Consider the following 19,240-nt stretch of genomic DNA (forward strand, 5'->3'; position numbering starts at 1 on the left):
CCCAAACCACACACACACACACACACACACACACACACAGAGCAAAAACTTAATAAAAGAAGACAAGGGCACAAAACTGGCACAGGGAGGGGGGGAGGTACACACAGGCAGTGAAACACGGGATACGTGCATGGGGAATAGAGAACCATATGCTTGTTGGGCTGGTAGTTCTCATATCTCTTTTTCTATTAAGGCAGAAAAAAACTGTAATATACATGAACGGAGAATGAAATTAAAGTCTGTTTCTACAAGCAAAGTTCATGCCAAAAATTACCTGTCTAAGGATCCAAGCACTATAAGAGGCTGTAAATACTACATACTTAATAGTATGAAAGGGTCTGGTGAAACTCAAACATTAAGTGTGGAAGGTTTATTTCACTCAAGTTAATGTACATACAAAACAAAATATAGAACTGCATTATATCTGTATAGATAATAACTACTAAATGAGAAACCAATTAATAAACTGGGGTTAAGTACTCTGGCAGCAGTAGCATTCTCTACTTAGACTTGCCTGAAATAGCTTTAATATGTGTCATTACATTGATATTATATTCTAGTTTCTGCTTTGCTGAGGAAACATATCACATAGTGTACAGATTATAATAAGACAAAGGTCAAGAACCAAGACCTACTGTCTGTGGCTACTACCTGTCTAATATATATCACCTTTAAATACAATATGGTACTGGTGTATTAATGTGTACCCCTACCAGTACAAGGAACTTGAAAATGGCCACTGCACAAGGTAGTCAGTGTCAATACATGCAGAAATTACCTCAGCCACAAGAGTTCAGAGAAAGTAAAAAATAATATGAATGAGCCACATCAAGTGTGTGCGGAATATCTGAAAAGGTAACAGACACACGGGAAAGTCAAACTGGCTTCTCAGTCACAGTACTGTATATACTTCTACAATGCAAATGATTCATCATCAATGAACTGCGATCAAGGCATTTCTTGCCAATCTCCTCACAACTACAAATATAGAGCTCTACATTTATTTTCCCTAGCAACCAGGATTCGATTGTAGCTCTACAGCTGCTCAACACCTTCAACCCAAGAGTCCTAACCAACTAAATGGTTAATATAAGCCACAGTGGGCTCCCCATACCAGTGGAAGCTCAGTGGTGCATGGCTTCATTCTCAGCCTTGGACCCATCAAGGGCAGTTGAGCGACATATATATACCTGACTCCAGTGAAATACAACCTACCCTTCACTTGGGGACACTGCTGTACTTCTTTTGCTCCAGGAGGCGCTCCAGTGGGGAGGGACCCGGCCCAGACCACAGTGACTGATGTCACAAAGAATATTAATGCAGACATTTAATTACAGTACAATACTAAGCTGTAATTATTATAGCTAATTTTATTCTTAAACTACTGAGAAGTATTTCAATAAATTATGCAGCACAGCAGAATTCTGTCTTACTATTGTACACAACAAGAGCAAAAAAGACAGCTGTCCTTGCACTTCCCTTTGTAAGGTGTAAGGGCCTAAAGCTATGCTACCAGTCCAGAACATTTAAGAAGGGGTATTCATTAATTCATAATCCACATTGACTTGTACTGCTTTATTTGTTTGGAACAGAACATTAATATCAAAAGCATCTCCTACAAGACTTCTGTACTATCTGTAATTACAGTACAATACTGAATTAATATTATGCACATTTCATAAAATGTAGCAAGAATAATACACAGATTACAAAAACAGGTGTAATGGTAGCACTGATGCATTCTCCAATAATTTGCATATAAAATACTATTTAAGCTTCTATGAGTATATAATACATTTTATAGCTATGCTACTAGAAACTACTGCATTTTTGGAAACTGATGCAAAGTGAATTATTCTTATTGCTACTTACTTTTCAACTCAGTCAATTTTATAACAAAAATAATTACAATCTGAAAATCTTAAAAAACTATCAATGGTATGATCTTTAGCAATAAAATCCTACATTTCAATAAGAGAACCTCCAAAAGTATAAAAAAAAACACTAGCTCATTTTACTGGGCACTGTCAATAGTTCTCTCTTACTCTTGCACTATTGTTTCTTGTTCTTGTTTCTGGATCCTTCCTATTCTATATAAATGGGAAAGAATATAGTAATAATGATAATGATGATGATCATCATATATATATATTTTTTTTTTGTGGGGGGGGGGGGAACAACCAAAAAATAACACAAACTTTTTTTTTTTTCCCCATCAAAATACACACATGGGTTGTTGTTAAGCTATATTTTGAATAATGGCAATTTCAGCCACTAACAGTGAAAAAAAACACTGGCATCTAACATACTGAACTCAGCATCTGGTGTAATGCATTGTTTGGAGGGTTTTCAATTAGGCAATGCCACCACAGGCAAGAGTTGCTCATCATCGTCACCATCATCACCATCGTTAGCCTGTCATCAACAACAGCATCTACCTAGTAGACTGTAGCTGAAGTTGCCCTTCTCCTACAAGCCACCATCCTCTTTTCAGAGGATAGGAAGGGATATGAGGAACATTTTTACAAAAAGGCAGCAAAGAATACCAGTACCACCTTGTGAAGGAACCCTTTACCAACAAGAACAGGAGAGCATGGAAGCACGAGAACCATCAACAGAGCACTTAGTATGAGACAAGCAAAATAGTGTATGTACTTCACATTTCCTATGGAACTGTTATGTTTATGAAAAAAATAAATGAAATAAATGAAATAAAAGTATAACCCTCATCATGTGCATTTCCACACATGCCTATACCTCATCCATCCTTTCCAACCTTTATCATATCTTTTGCTCTCTCAATTTCCATTCCTCACGCATTTACACAAGTTCATCACTGCACGGGATGACCCTGCAGGGACAGGGGCTTGCCTGTGCTTGATGGATCTGCTTGACCAGACAGACTGAGACTGATTGATCAACAACACTACCACCAATAACAACAACAAAATATCCTTAAATGTTCTGGACAACAGCGACCTAGCCTCAGGTACTTACATCTCACATCAGGTATTATGGAAATGAATGTTACCATCTTGGTATCTATTACTGCATAATTAAACAGTACTCAATAGGTAAAACAGTATCAGCACAATATCTATCAATACAAAATTAAAAACTCACCTGTTGTCCAGTGGGCTGAGAGGTGGCAGGGTAGAGAGGGTGAGGAACTGTGCGACTTGGGCCAGTCCCCAGGCTCCCTCCGCTCATTGGGCTGAAGAGGGAATACGTGTTGCCTGAAGAACCATCACCTTCACCACCCTGAGAAAAAGGTAATTTCAGCATAGCAGAAAATATGGCAGAGCTCACATTCACCATACCAATAGTGGTAACGGTAACAGCCAATCCCATTTTACCTCTTTCAAGGTGTATGGGTCAGGGAATATATTACCATAGTGCCATATTGTACTATCACTCAAAAAAGTATCCTTAATCAAGTGAAGCAGGACTCCACAATGAGTAGAGCAGTTTGAGCTATGTCAGTATTCCTTATTTCCATGTCTGTTGTGTCAAAATGACTCATGTCACTTTAGTAAGGATATCTTTTTTGAGCGAAAGTACATTTAAGGGTAATGATCAGCCTACTACCCCTGGTGACAATACATGATTAAAATACCTCCAATCACCTCTTGAAGATTACACCACTAATGCAACTCTAGGACTGGGATGAGATGTGGCTCAGATCTGTGCCAGATGGTACAGGGCATTACAGTTCCCAGGCTGCTGCTTCTGCCCAATTGGGAGGGGCCCGAACCTGGGAATAACCCCCCTATGAGGCAGCCCTAACAGTGGGTGTACAATAACAGAGTAGTAACAGTGCCAAGGAGTGCTTGGAGAGTGTTCCCGAAGTTGTGTTGGCAGGGTGCCCCGAGGCCATTGCCAAAGCCACTCGCCATGGCTGGTGGGCTATGAGTCCTGGGTCCCATCCCTGGACTCAGGAATGAGCAAGTGGACATGTTCTGTGGTCTGTCTCCTCCTTTATTTACCCGACTTATGACAAAAATGAGAAACAAAAGAGTTAAAGGCAAGTCTGTAATAATAAGGGGTTCAGAGAGGCACCGTGGAATGTGGGTAGTTTGAAAGGTTGTGAGGACACAGTGATAAAGACTCTGAGTAGGAGATAGGTGGATGTTTGCTGCCTACAGGAGTCAGGTTCAGTAGAGGGTTAGCAAAGATGATTTCTGGGAAGGATTGTACAAATAAGCTATTTTCGCTGGAAAGTGTAGATGGATATGGTCATGTGGGTGTGCTGGCTGAGGTGAAAAGCATAGGATGTTTCATGAATTTAATGAGTTAATGAAAGGATTACAGCAGTGAAAATACTGTTTGGTAAACTCATGCTTTCAGTTATATCGGCATATGCTCCACAGGCTGGCTTGATAATGAAGAAAAAGACAAACTCTGGAATGACTTGGTAAGTGTGGTAAGTGGGATGGGGGATGATGAGACTGTATACTGTATGTAGTTTTGGGTGGGGATTTAAATGGTCATGTGAGTGAAGTAGCTCAAGGATATGAAAAGGTGCATGGGGGATGAGCACATGGTATGAGGAATTCAGAAGAGGAAAGGATATTTGAATTTGGGGAGACAATGAACATAAGTGCATGCAACACACATTTTGCAGAAAGAGAATGTAGGCTTACTACATATGAATCTGGGGGTAATAGTGGGTAGATTGATTATTTCCTGGACAGGAGGGCTACTAGGAGGTTGGTAAATGAGGCTGAAGATATAGGGAGTGTAGAGTGTGTGCAGCAACCCAAATTACTGATTTGGGACACAGTGCTGAAGGAGAAGGTGGTAAAGAAGAGGACCTATGCACCCAGGAGGAATGTATGAAGTGGAAAAACCAAGCAGTAAGAGATGCCCTCTATTGCGAGATGAGTAAAGTGGTGGCTGAACAGGGAGCTGTTGACGTAAGTGTTAATGAGCAGTACAGAGCTCTCAAGTACAATCTCTTGAGAGTTACTGATTCAGTGTGTGGATGAGCAAGGGGCCCTCCAAGGGTGGTGGGATGGGGGCTAGAAAGCCATAATTATGGAGAAAAGAAGACTTCCAGGAATGGAGAGAGTGGTAACAAAGGAACACTTGCCTGCCAAGCACAGGACTAAAAAGGAAGAATACAAGACAAAATCTGAGTCTCAGAGACTTATACTGGGCAACCAAAATAGTGCTGAATGGAAGAATGTGATAATTAAGGTGACAAATCAGATGAAGGAAAACAGGGATATCATAGGTGACCAGTGTGTGAAGAATGATGAACGAAAGGTCATGGTGGATAGTCAGGATATTAAAGATGCCTGGAGAGGACATTATAACTAGATGCTGAGTGAGGTGTTTGGAACATGTAGATTTGAAGTCCGTGGATCATGTCTGGTCTTTGGCATTTGATTGATGGTGCTAATCTGAGCAGGGCAATAGGCAGGATGATGTTGGGAAGGGTAGCAGGTGTGTTTAGGCTGACTGCTGATATGCTGAAGGCCTCAGGAGATAAAAGAGTGGATTTAGTTACTGATTTGATAAATTCAATTATATATAAGTGTGCTGTCCCATATGATTGGCTGAAGAGTGGGATTGTCAATGTGTTTTAAGTGGAAGGGTGATGCCCTGGAGAGAGGAGATTGTAGAGGCATAAAACTTCTGAACCATATAATGAAGGTAATGAGAGTCCAAGAAGGTACAATATGGGAGAGAGTGAATACTGAAGAGATGCAGTTTGTGTTTATGCCAGGCAAAAGGACAACTGTTGCCATCTTCCTGGTCCAACAGCCTCAGAAAAAATATATAGGAAAGAAATGGAAGTTGTACACTGTTTTTGTGGATTTGGAGAAGGCTACTGACAGAGTCCTTTGGGAGGTAGTGAAGTGGGCAATGAGAAAGCCTGGGATCGAGGAATAACTGGTTAGAGTGGTTATGGCTTGTATGTGGGTGCTTGCAACCAGGTTTGAGTAAATGGAGATCTGAGTGATGTGTTTTCTGCAAATGTTGGCATGCATCAAGAGTCAGTCTTGAGTCCTTTTTTGTTTGTCATGGTGCTTGAAGCTCTGTCACATGACTTCAGAAATGGACTCCCATGAAAGATGTGGCATGCTGATGAATTTGTGTAGATTGCAGAGAATGAAAAGGAGGTGGAGGGAAGATTTTGAAAATGGAGAGATGGAATGGAGCATAAGGGTTTGAGAGCAACTGCAGATATAAACACAAGTGATGATATCTAGGGTTGATAGTGGTACTGTCAAAGCAGAGACAGAATGTGGCCATGTGAGGTTTGCCACAAGGGTGTGGGAAGTAACACTGTCTGCTGCAATGTTTGTGATAAGTGAGTGCATAAGAGATGTAGTGGTACTGGAGGCAGGCTGCGAAATAATATTTATTTTGTGTGTGCTGTGAGTCAGGAAGAGCATGTATAGATTGTCAGATGTGAATGGACTGATCTTGCTGGCGAGTCTCTTGAGTATGTGGAGTTTTGTTATTTGGGGGACATGCTATGTGCTGGAGGTGAGGCTGGAGCTAGCTATATGGCCAGGGTAAGGAGTGGCTGGAGCTGTTAATTCTCCTAACACTGAGAGGGCTCTTCCTCCATGCCAAAGGATTTTTATATGTGGCATGTGTTAGGAATGTAATGTTGTATGATAGTGAGACCCGGGCAGTAAAGGAAGAGGATTTTCACAGGTTCAAATGTACAGGAATTACAATGATTAGATGGAGGTATATTGCATCCTTGAATGCAAGGCCTGGGGGACTAGGATTGTGATTAACACTTATGAGAAAGGATGAGAGTGGAATTTATTGCTGTGATGAGGAGAAGTAGATTGGGATGGTCTGGCTATGTTGAAAAGATGGAGGATGACAGTGAGAAGTGTGCAGGTCAGAGGTAGAGTTACGAGAGGCTGATCAAAAATTACCTGGGACATGGTCATAGTGTGGCATTAGGGATATGGGACTGAACAGGGAAACTGCCAGAGATCAAGTGACAGGGAGAACCACCATCAGGTGGCCGGTGCCGAAACAAGCAAACATAGTAAAGTCCTTATAAATGATATGATCAAAGGTCATCACTTCAGCTGGAGAATTCTAACCACTAAACAACATGAAATGCATCAAGATCACAAACCTGAACATTAAACTCACTTTTAAACTTCCTGGTTATTTGGTGCAGTAAATTGGTGACCAGCCTCACTTGGCCCTTAGTGGCATTATGTGAGCAATAAAGCCGAACCACCACAATGATGTCATCATATGCAAACCCTTGTGGAACCCAGCTGGTTGAAGCACCTTGACCCACTAGACCACCAGTTGTTACCAAGTTATCTCCCACTACAACAAAGGGTTCCCTTGGTTACAGTAAACATTTGGTTTGTCACTCAGTGTAGTCACCTGAGTGAGAGGCCTGTGGATGCCCCAACCTATTACTATTACTATTATGATACTGACAAAGAAGAATTATTGCTGTTGTTGTTGTTGCTCTATCCTAGTCTGTGTGGCCAAGTAGACCCACTGATCACATACAAGCAGACACCTTCCTGTGGCAGACAGCACACTGTCAGGGTTGGAACAGAGTCCTTCCACACTGTGAGGTGCACAGAAAAAGAAGGAAGCATAGCATCTAAGAAGATGAGCTGTGTATGGAAGATATTTATGGGTAGTAGTCTCAGAGGAGACTTATAGATTACTTGGTAAATGTGGTTGAGTTCCTCGCCTGGGAGTGTTGTGCAAGGCCAGTTGCCAGACCCTGGACTCTTGACACCCCCTTGGTAGAACCTCCTGGGATGATGCTAACTACCCATCTACTACCATCTTGGTGGACTAATGGGTCCTACATCTTGCCCAAGGGTGACCCAAGACTATGTAGGGCAGGGGCATCCACATACTCCAGCCGTATACCCCAAAGAAAAAACTGAGTAATGAAAGACAATGAAATGCAAAACTAGCATTATGAGAATTTTGTCATGATAACTCCCTATTCTAAAAACTGAGCAAAGAAAACATGACATTCATTCACCTTCTAATCCTGCGTTGCCCCATGAGAAGCATAGGAGCCCTGGGCTTGACAAGTTGGTCCTGACATTTGAGATGTGAATGACAAGCCTCCTGCACCCCGGGGTGGCATTATGTGAGCAATAAACCCCAACCATCCCTTGGATATAAACCCGCACCAGCTCAATCCGACTGGAGCACCTTAATTACCCTCTAAACCACTAGGCACCATAATTTGGCTGTATGGTTACCACCCAGCGCAGTAATTGGTTTCCTGGTGTGCAGGAAACCATCTGAATTGTCACTCAGTGTACAGCCACCCACAGACAGAAGAGGAACGAATGAAGGAAAGAAAGACAAAAGAGGAAGGAAGGAAAGAAAGACAAAAGTGGAAGGAAGGAAAGAAAGACAGAAGAGGAAGGAAGGAAAGAAGGAAGGAAGAGAGGAAATGGCAGGAACCCGAGAGCAGCACTACATCAAGTGAGTGGATGATAAGCGCCCTCACCTACCATATACATGACATAAAGATTAATTCGCTACAGATTCAACAGACACTGACCTCATGCATGAATGGCGAGTGAGGTGGGGGAAGATGAGCCTGAGGTCTTGGGCCAGTGGGCTGTGTGGAAGGCCTGGTGAGCATCCCTAAGTGTACATTGCCAAGTGGGCTCACTCCAGGGGGGCTGCGAGGACTCATGGCAGGGTTGTGAGCAGAGGGACCACCAGGTAGCCTTGGTATGCCAGAATTGTGCTGTTCTGATCCATTATCCATAGAGAGGTTAAGCCTCATATCAACTGGTGCATGCTGCTGCAAAAGGTTGGCTAGAGTAGTTGGGTGATTTATGGGGTAGTTCTTACCTTCACCCTGGCCTGACCCCCAAGACATGCTAATGGGTGGGGAGAACCCTGGGCTCCTGGGTTCTGCTATATTATTCTCTCCAAACATATTTCTTAGCCCACCAGGCACTCCAGCGACACCAGAGCAACCAACATTCTGTCTTCCATCCATGCCATACTGGTGGGGACTCACAGCACCAGGAGAAAACATTGGATTTGCATTTGTTTGTGATGGACTAGAGAGCACATCATGCTGCGACTGTGTAGGTCTGTATGGCACCTGGGTCATACGTGGAGTGTCCAGCCCTGATACCTCGTTCCCAGGAGGTCTCATTCTGACTGGGTTTGCCAAACCTTCTACCTGTCCAAAAGAAGGAGGTGCACGTGCCATACCCATCATTTCCAGCATTCTAGGAGCTGGTTCCCTCATTCTGTTCAACATATCTAACCCTGATTTGGGTGGCATATCTACCCCAGGTCTAGGTGGCAAATCCATCCCTGGTCTGGGTGGCATATTTACCCCTGGTCTGGGAGGCATATCTACCCCAGGTCTGGGTGGCACATCAGCCCCAGGTCTGGGTGGCATCTCTACCCCAGATCTTGGTGACAAGTCTACCCCAGGTCTTGGTGGCATATCTACCCCAGGTCTTGGTGGCATATCTACCCCAGGTCTTGGTGGCATATCTACCCCAGGTCTTGGTGGCATATCTACCCCAGGTCTGGATGGCATATCTATGCCAGGTCTTGGTGGTAATTCTAACCCTGGTCTGGGTGGCATATGCCCACCCATTTGATGGAAGCCCTCTAGAGGTGGTCGGTTAAAGATACCTGCAGTTAACAAGTCTGCCTGGCTTGGTGCAGGAGATTGTATCTGCTGGAGAACATTTTGGGGGGAACTAACATTGCTGCTTCTTTGAGCACTGAAATTTGGCCCACTACCCATGGACTGGTTCTGCTGATGCACAGACAAACTAATATTCTGCTGTGAAGGATGATTACCACTCATTCCTCCCCAGGCAGTTTGTCCTCCAAACTGCTGGTGTGGAAAAGTGTTTTCATTTCCTTGGTTTTGTCTTGAATATGATGATCCCTGTCCCTGAGCATGTGCAGCCATCTGGTACACCTGATGGTAAGGCATGGGAGAGCTGGACATTGGGTCACGCTGAGAAGTCCCAGGCATGAGTGGAGGTGTGGACAATTGACTACGGTGGCTATCACTAGAAGCTTCAGATGGATTTGGTGAGATAGCTGGAGAAGGTGTCTTGAAAGTAACCTTGAAAATAGAGGTCATACAATATCTTATCTTTAATATTTTCCTCTCAATCTGTTTGCATTTAGTTGTTTGCTTGTCCTTACATACAATATTAACAAAGGGCCAAACAAGAAAAGCACAGGGTTTCCTTGAACATAATAAAATCATTCAGCAGAAAAATAAATAAAATCTCTACATGAAACTTTAACTCATGATGTGTGCAATTACTCATCCTCCAAGCCTACGCACAGTACAGTTTTGAAGTGCAGGTCAGGTTAGCTTTGCCTGACCTGTGGCATGGGCACTCCCAGAAACACAGTTGGAGCTGTAATGTGCACTCCAAATGCTTAAATCAGAATTAAAACCATATGTCTTCAATAAGAACTATATGCACTGTACATCAGTCACATTATATCAATCACTCCTCTGTACAAGATAAAAATATTCCCCATCTCTCTTCAATAAACCTTACTGACTAACAGTTAGCTTTATGTTATCCTCTCAAACATTTATACCCCATCAGTCAATCTTTCCTCATCATTTACAGCCAACAAATGTCTTTTCTGTTTCCTTGTTTTTAATTTACTCCCAAAAGACAACTGGTACACTTTATTATTTTGGTATGTCTACATGCAATGAACTCCTCTGAGTGAAGCACCCTGGCCATAATCTTTCAATTTCTATCCTAATTCACTCTGAAAGGATAGCCAAGACTCTGGTTGCAGCAGGAAAGTACACCCAACTCTAATGGTAAATAAAAGTCTAGCATACAGTGAGACAGGAGCTGCAGCACTCTCACAGAGCTCGAACTTCTCATTAAGAATCATAGTGAAAAATAATGCATGGAAAACCCCCCAGCTACTGTGAAACTAGTCGCAATATAGTTATAAATTTCAAGAACGGTGGAAAATTAATGCAGTATGTAACTGGTAGTTGCTATACACATCTGGCACGACATTATACCATGAGACTCATACCTGCTTGGCCTCTTGCATGGCTGAATTTCTCTTCATAATTGCCTGAAGCGCAACATTGGTGCGTGTGCGTGGTGGCCGTGGCTGGCCTTCAGCCGACCCCACACTCTGGCCAGCTGAGGCACCTTGCTGTCGTGCTGCTCCTGACTGACCTGAGGAAGTGTTCGGTGAATGACCAGGAACCCCCCTAACAGTGTGACCACCACCACTTCCACCTAAGGAGATGATATACTAGTTAGTTATATCTCAGCTTTTAACAACTGCTGCAAAAGGAAATTAGTGCTATGCTACATCAATGTCCAAGCATAGGAGCCCTTTTTAAATAATGTACCAATTAACTGGCATAGTGTGATCATAACAAGAGCACTGTGTAGTGATGACTATGAGCTTTAGTCTAACATTAGCCACATCATGCCCTGTCACTTAGTCAATGAGATACACGTTTGAGTGAATGTGTGTTTAGTGCACTTGGCAAATTTTCTAGTTTTTCTTCTATCTCTTCTATTGTCTGAAATCAGCAACCTTTCCGGATGGATTTCAACTGGAGGGGTAGGGGAAGGAGGGGTCCTCTGGGGCCAGATCTGGTTAGCAGGGTGGCTGGGAGATGATAGTCATCTTGTGTTTCACCAAAAAGTCATGGATAAGGAGTGATGTGCGAGCAGGTGCATTGTCATGATATAGCATCCAGGTTTTGTTTGGCTATGCCTCAGGCCTCTTCCTTTGCACTGCCTTCCTCAAATGCTTCAAGACATCCAAGTAAAACTCTAAATTGGCTGTCTGACCAAGTGGATGATGAACAATGCCCTTCCAATGAAAAAAGACAATCAACATAACCTTTACATTTGAGCGACTCTGACGTCCTTTTTTCGACTGTGATGATGGTGTTCCAATTCACTGTGATGGCTCTCTTTTTGTTTCAACACTGTAGCCGTACACCCATGTTTCATCACCTGTTATGACATTTTTCAGAAAGTAAAAGTTTTTTCCAATTTAAAACAGAATTTCATGCAAACACATTGTTCTTCAAGATCTTTCACTGCTCAACTTGCAACAAATTGCCAAGTGGATTAAACGCATGTTCACTCAAGCGTGTGTACCTTGATAACTAAGTGATGAGGCATGATGCAACTAGTGTTAGACTAAAACTCAAAGACGCTGCTGCACAGTGCTCACATCACAATCATGCTATGCCAGCTTGTTGGTGCGCTAAGGTAAAATGGGGTAATTTTGCCGTGACGCCAATAATTCCAATTCAAAGGCCCAGAGCTTTGAAACTATTGCATGGATTTGGTTTCTGTTGGGCTTAGGTTTTAGAGGAATGCAGACCTAACAAGGTCATGTGAAGTTTTGATCCACTGTGCAAAAAAGTGGCATTTGACTTTGGTTTACTGAAAATTTTCAGCATTCATTGCATCAATGAATACTGGAAAAAAAAAAAAAAATCTAATTATCCATTACTTACATGTTTCAGGCCATATTAAGGTATTAACATTCTCCTCTCTGTTTTTGATCATCAATTTACACTAAGTGACAAACCTAATGGTTTCCTGTACACCAGGAAACCATTTACTATGCTAGGTGGTAACCGTATAACCAAATTTTGGTGCCTGGTGGTTTAGTGAGTAATTACGGCATTCAAATCGGATTGAGTCGGTGAAGGTTTATATGCAAGGGGTGGTTCGGGTTTACTGCTCATGTGACGCCATTTAGGGATGAGTGATGCTGGTCACTCTCATCTTAATTGTCAGGACCAACTTGCCTAGCCCCATGCTCCTAAGCTCCTCATGGGGCAACGTAGGATTGGATGATGGATGGATGGATGGAAAAATAATTTGAAAATCTGAGGTGAATCTGAATGGTAACCTACCCCCATGAGTCACCCAGCATCCAGAAGAAAATGCCATATAAATATGTTTGCATGAAAGTGAAGCCCTACACCAAGGACAGCCTTGCTGCTGGCACAATGGTAGCCTACATATTTTAGCTACTTGTATTTGAGTGCCTTTATCCTTTCAGATGCTTGGGTTGGGAGTGTTTTTCTTTCACATGTTGTGTGAATTGTGAAGGGGAGGATTTCTTGGTTTGTAGGGTTGGGTAGGCTACGTGTTTCTCAAAAATTTTCCATAAGAATGACTGTCTTCTGCCACATACATCCTCCAGGCTCCAACCACTCGATGAAGGCGTCTATGGTCTCTTGAAGACCTACTGGAGGCAGATTCTGCAAGACTGGTATTGCAAGTCCCACCAGCAATATATGAGCAAGTTTATTTTCTCTTTCTCAAGAAGCTCTTTGACCGTGTGACCATGAATCCAAGGAATGCCACTAATGCTTTCCATGCATGTGGCCTTTGCCCGCTCAACAAAGATGCAATCGCAGATGACCAGTTGGTGATTACAACTCCCTATGTCCCTTCAGTGTCCACTGCAGCATCCACTTTAGCATCTAGGGCTACGTCCTCAGCTAGACCTTCTAATTCGGCCTCTAGTATGCAACACACTTCCATCCCTCTTACTCCCCACAACTCTATGCGATCTGCCCTAATTAGGGTCATCCCCCCTCAACAATTGTCTTCGACTAAGGAGGCACTTCTTGCAGGGAAACGAAAGAGGAGGCACGTTCAGCTGAAGAATGGTGAATGCCTTATAGAGCCAGAGGCCCTGCAGCGACTCTTGAATGAAAGAAGAGGAGAGGAATGTGAAGGAGGAGAAGACTGTGACTGGAAAGGGAAAGGCTGCAACTGGCATCAGTGTGAAAGCTTCAGCAGGAGTGCAGGTGATGAAAAAGCCTAAACCTACACCTCAACAGCTAACCTTTGGCGGAGATGACGAAGAACAGACAGGCAACCCACTTACAACATGGACCAACATATCTAGTGATGAAGACTCCAATGTAGACTCCCTACAAGATGCCCTATAGCATACGGACAGTCTTCGTGACGAAGTTGGGAAGTTCGTAGATGCTGTGTATGATTCAAAGTGGCACACAGCAGTTGTGTTGAAGCAGAACACTGAAAAGGGCGATGTGGACCTGTGCTTCAAGGCTCCTGAAGGACCGAGGAGAGTGTTCCAGTGGCCAACGCGAGTGGATTAGTGCTGTGTACTAGTATCAGACATCCTTGGTGTCCTAAAGGAGTCCCCCCCGACCAACTTCCAATCATGCCAACCACTTCGTTATCAGTGAAACAGTGATGGATGCCATCGACGTAAAGTTTGCCCAATACATGGTATAGGCCCTACTGTATGGTAGCCTTGGCTACTTAAGCCAAGTTATAACCAACTGTGTATGATATGTAGTGTAGTATTATAACAACAGAAGCCATTAAGCATTTCTTTTTTTAGTTTAATGGCAGGATTTTTTTTTTTTTTTTTTTTTTTAAATAGGTTGCGGTGAAAGTACCCCATCAGGTGGGGTAATTTCGCCACGAGAAACTTTTTCAATAAAAATCTGTGGCATGGGCCTTTTTTTTTTTTTTTTAACCAAAATGATTATAGGTATCTCAAGCAGAAGAGCTGAATGTATAGACAAAGCAACAAAAATGTCAATACTCCATATGTGGCAGGATAATTTTGCAAAAACCACCATTCACAGTGAATTTATCCCCATTTAACCCTGTCTAAATATGGGTGGTAGATGGAGGTGCTCACGAACCACTCACTTGATATAGCGCTGCACTTGGGTGACTGCCATTTCCTCTCTTTCTTCCTTCCTCTTCTTTCTTTCTTTCCTTCATTCTTTCTGCTTCCTTCTGTCTACGGGTGACTCTGCACTAAGCGACAAGCCAAGTGGTTTCCTGTACACCAGAAACCATTTACTACACTAGGTAGTAACCATAAAACCAAATTATAGCGCCTGGTGGTTTAGTGGGTAAATAAGGCGCTCTAATTGACTTCAACCTGGGCAGGTTTATGTCCAAGGGGTGGTTGGTTTTTATTGCTCACTTATGCCACTCAACGATGAGTGAGGCTGGTCACTCACATCTTAAATGCCAGGACCAACTTGCCTAGCCCTGGGTTCCTACACTCCTCATGGGACAACACAGGATTAGATGGTGTATGTGCAGTCATACCTTTTAACACATGCAATTCTATGCTGCGCATTTCTGAGAAACGTAGCAAAAAATGGCGGACAAGATCGTATTTCACGCATCAAATATCGTAATTCACACACTAACATCACCGAAAAAAAATACGCATCGTGTCCCTCACTGTTTGACATCATCACTGGCCATGTGATAAAACTCGTTTCTCGTTGGTGGAGCACCATAATTAGTTTCTTAATAGCTCGTTTCTCATTCATGGAGTGCTAGAGCTCATTTCTTATTAGCTCATTCCTCACTGGTGGAGCATTAAAACTCATTTGTTTGCTTGTTTCTCATTCGTGGAGGGAGCATTACAACTTGTTTGTTAGCTCGTTTCTCATTGGTCGAGCACTAGAGCTCGTTTCTCATGGGTGGAGCATATTCCCATTTTACGACGGTACCCCTCAGTCTTGCACCACACTCCTTACACATTGGCTGTGTTTTTTTCATGGCACTATGGCTGCCCCAGGCCCCTCAACAAGCTCTACAACAGACCTCTCATGACCAAAGGGAGGAGCGAAAGCCAAGAAGAATACATTTACATTTGCACAAAAGCTAGGAAGGGGGGGAAAAAAAATGGAATTTTTGTCATTTATTACAGTGGCCCTGGTGAGAGAGGATAGTGTTTGGAAACTCCCTGTACTGTTGTTTGCAGATGATACTGTGTTGTTGAGTGAAGGTGAAGGAGACCTGCAAGGCTTAGTGGATGAGTTTGGGAGAGTGTGTAAGAAACAGAATCCAAAGGTGAATCTAGGGAAGAGTAAAGTGATGGTCTTTGAGAGAGGTGAAGTCAGTCAATATACAGCAAGGTTGGATGGTGAGGAATTGGAAAATGTGAGTACGTTTAAGTACTTGGGTGGTGTGATGAGTAAGGATGGAGGTTTGGAGGGTGAAGTGCTTGAAAGGGTACAGCAGGGAAGAAAGGTTGCTGGTTCCTTGAAAGCAGTGATAAGAAGCAGGGAAGTGAGCATGGAAGTGAAAAAGTTACTACATGACAGTATTGTGATACCAACTCTAACGTATGGAAGTGAAGCTTGGACATTGCTGGAAGGACACAAGTCAAGAGTGAGAGCAGTGGAAATGAGTTACTTAAGAGGAGCCTGTGGAGTCACATGGAGAGACAGGCTGACAAATCAGGATATAAAGAAGTGTTGTGGTGTGGATGTGGATGTGACAGGAAGCGTTAAGAGGAATACACTGAGGTGGTTTGGCCATGTGGAGAGGATGGAGGGTGAAAGACTGACAAAGAGAGTGTATGTGAGTGAGGTGGAGGGGGGAAGAGGAGGGGGAGGCCGAGGATGAGATGGAGGGATGAGGTGGAGAGGTATATGAGAGAGGGGGGTGTGAGTTGGGAGCAGGGCAGTGAAACGGTGGGGGACAGGGCAACGTGGAGGCGATTTGTTTGTGGCCACCCCGAACGGGATTGAGGCATCTGGCAATAGATAGATAGATAGATAGACAGATATTATAGTCTGTGTATTTTAATTTTTTCTTTCACTACAGGTAGGATTTACCTCTACTTTCAATGATTTAGAGATTAATTTCTACCACAAATGATCCCTAACCCTTATTTGGGGTTGAAGTCAAATACAAAATAAAATCCTCGAAATTGGTTGAAAGACGTCTATCTATCTATCTATCTATTGCCAGACGCCTCAATCCCGTTTGGGGTGGCCACAAACAAATCGCCTCCAAGTCGCCCTGTCCCCCGCCATTTCACTACCCTGCTCCCAACTCACACCCCCCTCTCTCATATACCTCTCCACCCCATCCCTCCATCACATCCGGTCTCCTCCCTCTTCCACCCTCCACCTCACATACCATCTCTGCACAAGATCAGTCTTTCACCCTCCATCCTCTCCCCCAGGCCAAACCACCTCAGTGTGTTCCTCACAACGATTCCTATCACATCCACATCAACACCACAACGCTCCTTTATATCCTCATTCGTCAGCCTGTCTCTCCACGTGACTCCACAAGCTCCTCTTAAATAACTCATTTCCACTGCTCTCTACTCTGACTTGTGTCCTTCCAACAACGTCAAGCTTCACTTCCGTACGTTAGAGTTGGTATCACAATACTGTCATGTAGTAACTTATTCACTTCCATGCTCACTTCCTGTTTTTCTTATCACTGCTTTCAAGGAACCAGCAACCTTTCTTCCCTGCTGTACCCTTTTCAAGCACTTCACCCTCCAAACCTCCATCCTTACTCCTCACACTACCCAAATACTTAAACGTACTCACATTTTCCAATTCCTCACCATCCAACCTCGCTATACATTCACTGACTTCACTCTCTCAAAGACCATCACTTTACTCTTCCCTACATTCACCTTTAGGTTCCGTTTCTTACACACTCTCTCAAACTCATCCACCAAGCCTTGCAGCTCCCCTTCATCTTCACTCAACAACACAGTATCATCTGCAAACAACAGTACAGGGAGTTTCCAAACACTATCTCTCACCAGGGCCACTCCAACATCCACTACCCTACCTTGTACCTCTTTTATTACCCCATCCATGTACAGATTGAACAACCATGGAGACATGACACATCCCTGTTTCAACCCAACTTTCAAAGAGAAAAATTCACTTAGTTCACCATCCACACGCACTGCAGCCTTAGCACCATCATACATACTCTTCACAGCATTCAACAACTTCCCATCTACTCCATATATTCTTAACACTTTCCACAATCCTTGTCTATCCACCCTGTCATATGCTTTCTCCAAATCCATGAAAGCCGCATACAACTTCTTTCCCTTCTCTAGAAACTTTTCCACTAAAGATCTAAGAATGAATATCTGATCTACACAACCTCTTCCCTTCCTAAAGCCTCCTGTTCTTCTCCAACTAATTTCTCTGTTCTTTCTCTAACTCTGTCTATAAGTATCCTACCATACACTTTTTCCTATTATACTAAGAAGACAAATGCCCCTATGATTACCACACACTTCTTTTTCCCCTTTTCCTTTGTACAAGGGAATAATTATACCTGACTTCCAATCCTCCGGGACTCTACCTTCCTCCCAGGCCAATCTGCACATCTTCCACATCCATTCTACTACTATCTCTCCCCCATGCTTCAGCATCTCACCACACACTCCATCAATTCCTGGGGCTTTCCCGATTTAACTTTCTTCATTGCTTCCACAACCTCTATCCTACTGATTTCTACCTGTCTTCTCACCTCCCTCCTTCTCCCAGCCATTCCCCAGCCACTTATACTCGCATTACTTCCATCCTCTACGTTCAACAATTCCTTAAAGTGTTCTCTCCATCTGCTCACTTTTTCTCCCTTCTCCACTAGTAATCTACCATGTTTATCTTTCACTCCCCTGCTAACTTCACTTCCACCCTGTCTTACTCTTTTCACTTCTCTCCAAAACATTTTCTTACAGTCCCTCCACTTTACACTCAAATTCCTTCCAAATTCCTCATCCACTCTCTTCTTACTCTCTCTTACTAATCTTTTCACCTCTCTCTTCCTTTCCACATATAACTCTTCCGCCTCTCAACTTCTTCCACACCCCTATTTCTCATCCATTCATTGTATGCTTTCTTCTTTTGTGCCACAGCCTGTTTCACCTCTTCAGTCCACCACGCTGTTCCTTGCACCCCCCCCTCCGTCTTCTCTTCCTTCCACACACCACATCACATGCTGCACATATTTCTTCTGTAAATATCTTACACACACCTTCCACGTCTCCCATCTGCTCCAATTCATATTTGCCCAATCGTTCCTCCACTTCTCTCTTATACTCTGCCTTTTTCTCATCCTCTTGTAACCTTTCCACTCTCCTTGCAACTACTCCTTCCTCTCGTCTTTCCCTTCTTCTATTCCTCCATCTTACTTGCATCCTAATTCTGGCCACCACCAAGTAGTGGTCAGAAAGGCCACTCCCCCAACCTCTATAAACTCTTGCATCCAATATACATCTTCGCATCCTTTCATCCACACACACATAATCAATCATTGCCTTCCTTTCATTCAGTTCACCACCCACCCTTCTCATCACTCGCCATGTATACCTGTGGATCATTTTATGCCTGAAGAGGGTATTGGCTATTACCAACCCCTCCCAGCACAGATGTCCACTAACGCACTCCCATTCT

General features: G+C 43.3%; 1 protein-coding gene across 2 annotated transcripts in view; it reads right to left on the minus strand.

Annotated features, from left to right (window-relative positions):
* Nucleotides 1–365: 365 nt before the first annotated feature.
* The window catches only part of LOC145412352 (uncharacterized), a 53,204-nt gene continuing 34,329 nt past the window's right edge, over nucleotides 366–19,240 (minus strand). For both annotated transcript variants that reach the window (XM_080282240.1, XM_080282239.1), the window contains exons 15-18: nucleotides 11,044–11,255; nucleotides 8,537–10,087; nucleotides 3,124–3,261; nucleotides 366–1,296 (exon numbers count right to left, since the gene is read on the minus strand). In XM_080282240.1, the coding sequence (XP_080138366.1) occupies nucleotides 1,219–1,296; nucleotides 3,124–3,261; nucleotides 8,537–10,087; nucleotides 11,044–11,255 (1,979 nt within the window). In that variant the 3' untranslated portion in view covers nucleotides 366–1,218. The remainder of the gene's footprint in view (nucleotides 1,297–3,123; nucleotides 3,262–8,536; nucleotides 10,088–11,043; nucleotides 11,256–19,240) is intronic.

This window comes from Coenobita brevimanus, chromosome 93, assembly GCF_032717465.1.
Source record: "Coenobita brevimanus isolate Jiangsu-jjx chromosome 93, ASM3271746v2, whole genome shotgun sequence".
In the NCBI taxonomy this organism is placed as follows: domain Eukaryota; kingdom Metazoa; phylum Arthropoda; class Malacostraca; order Decapoda; family Coenobitidae; genus Coenobita; species Coenobita brevimanus.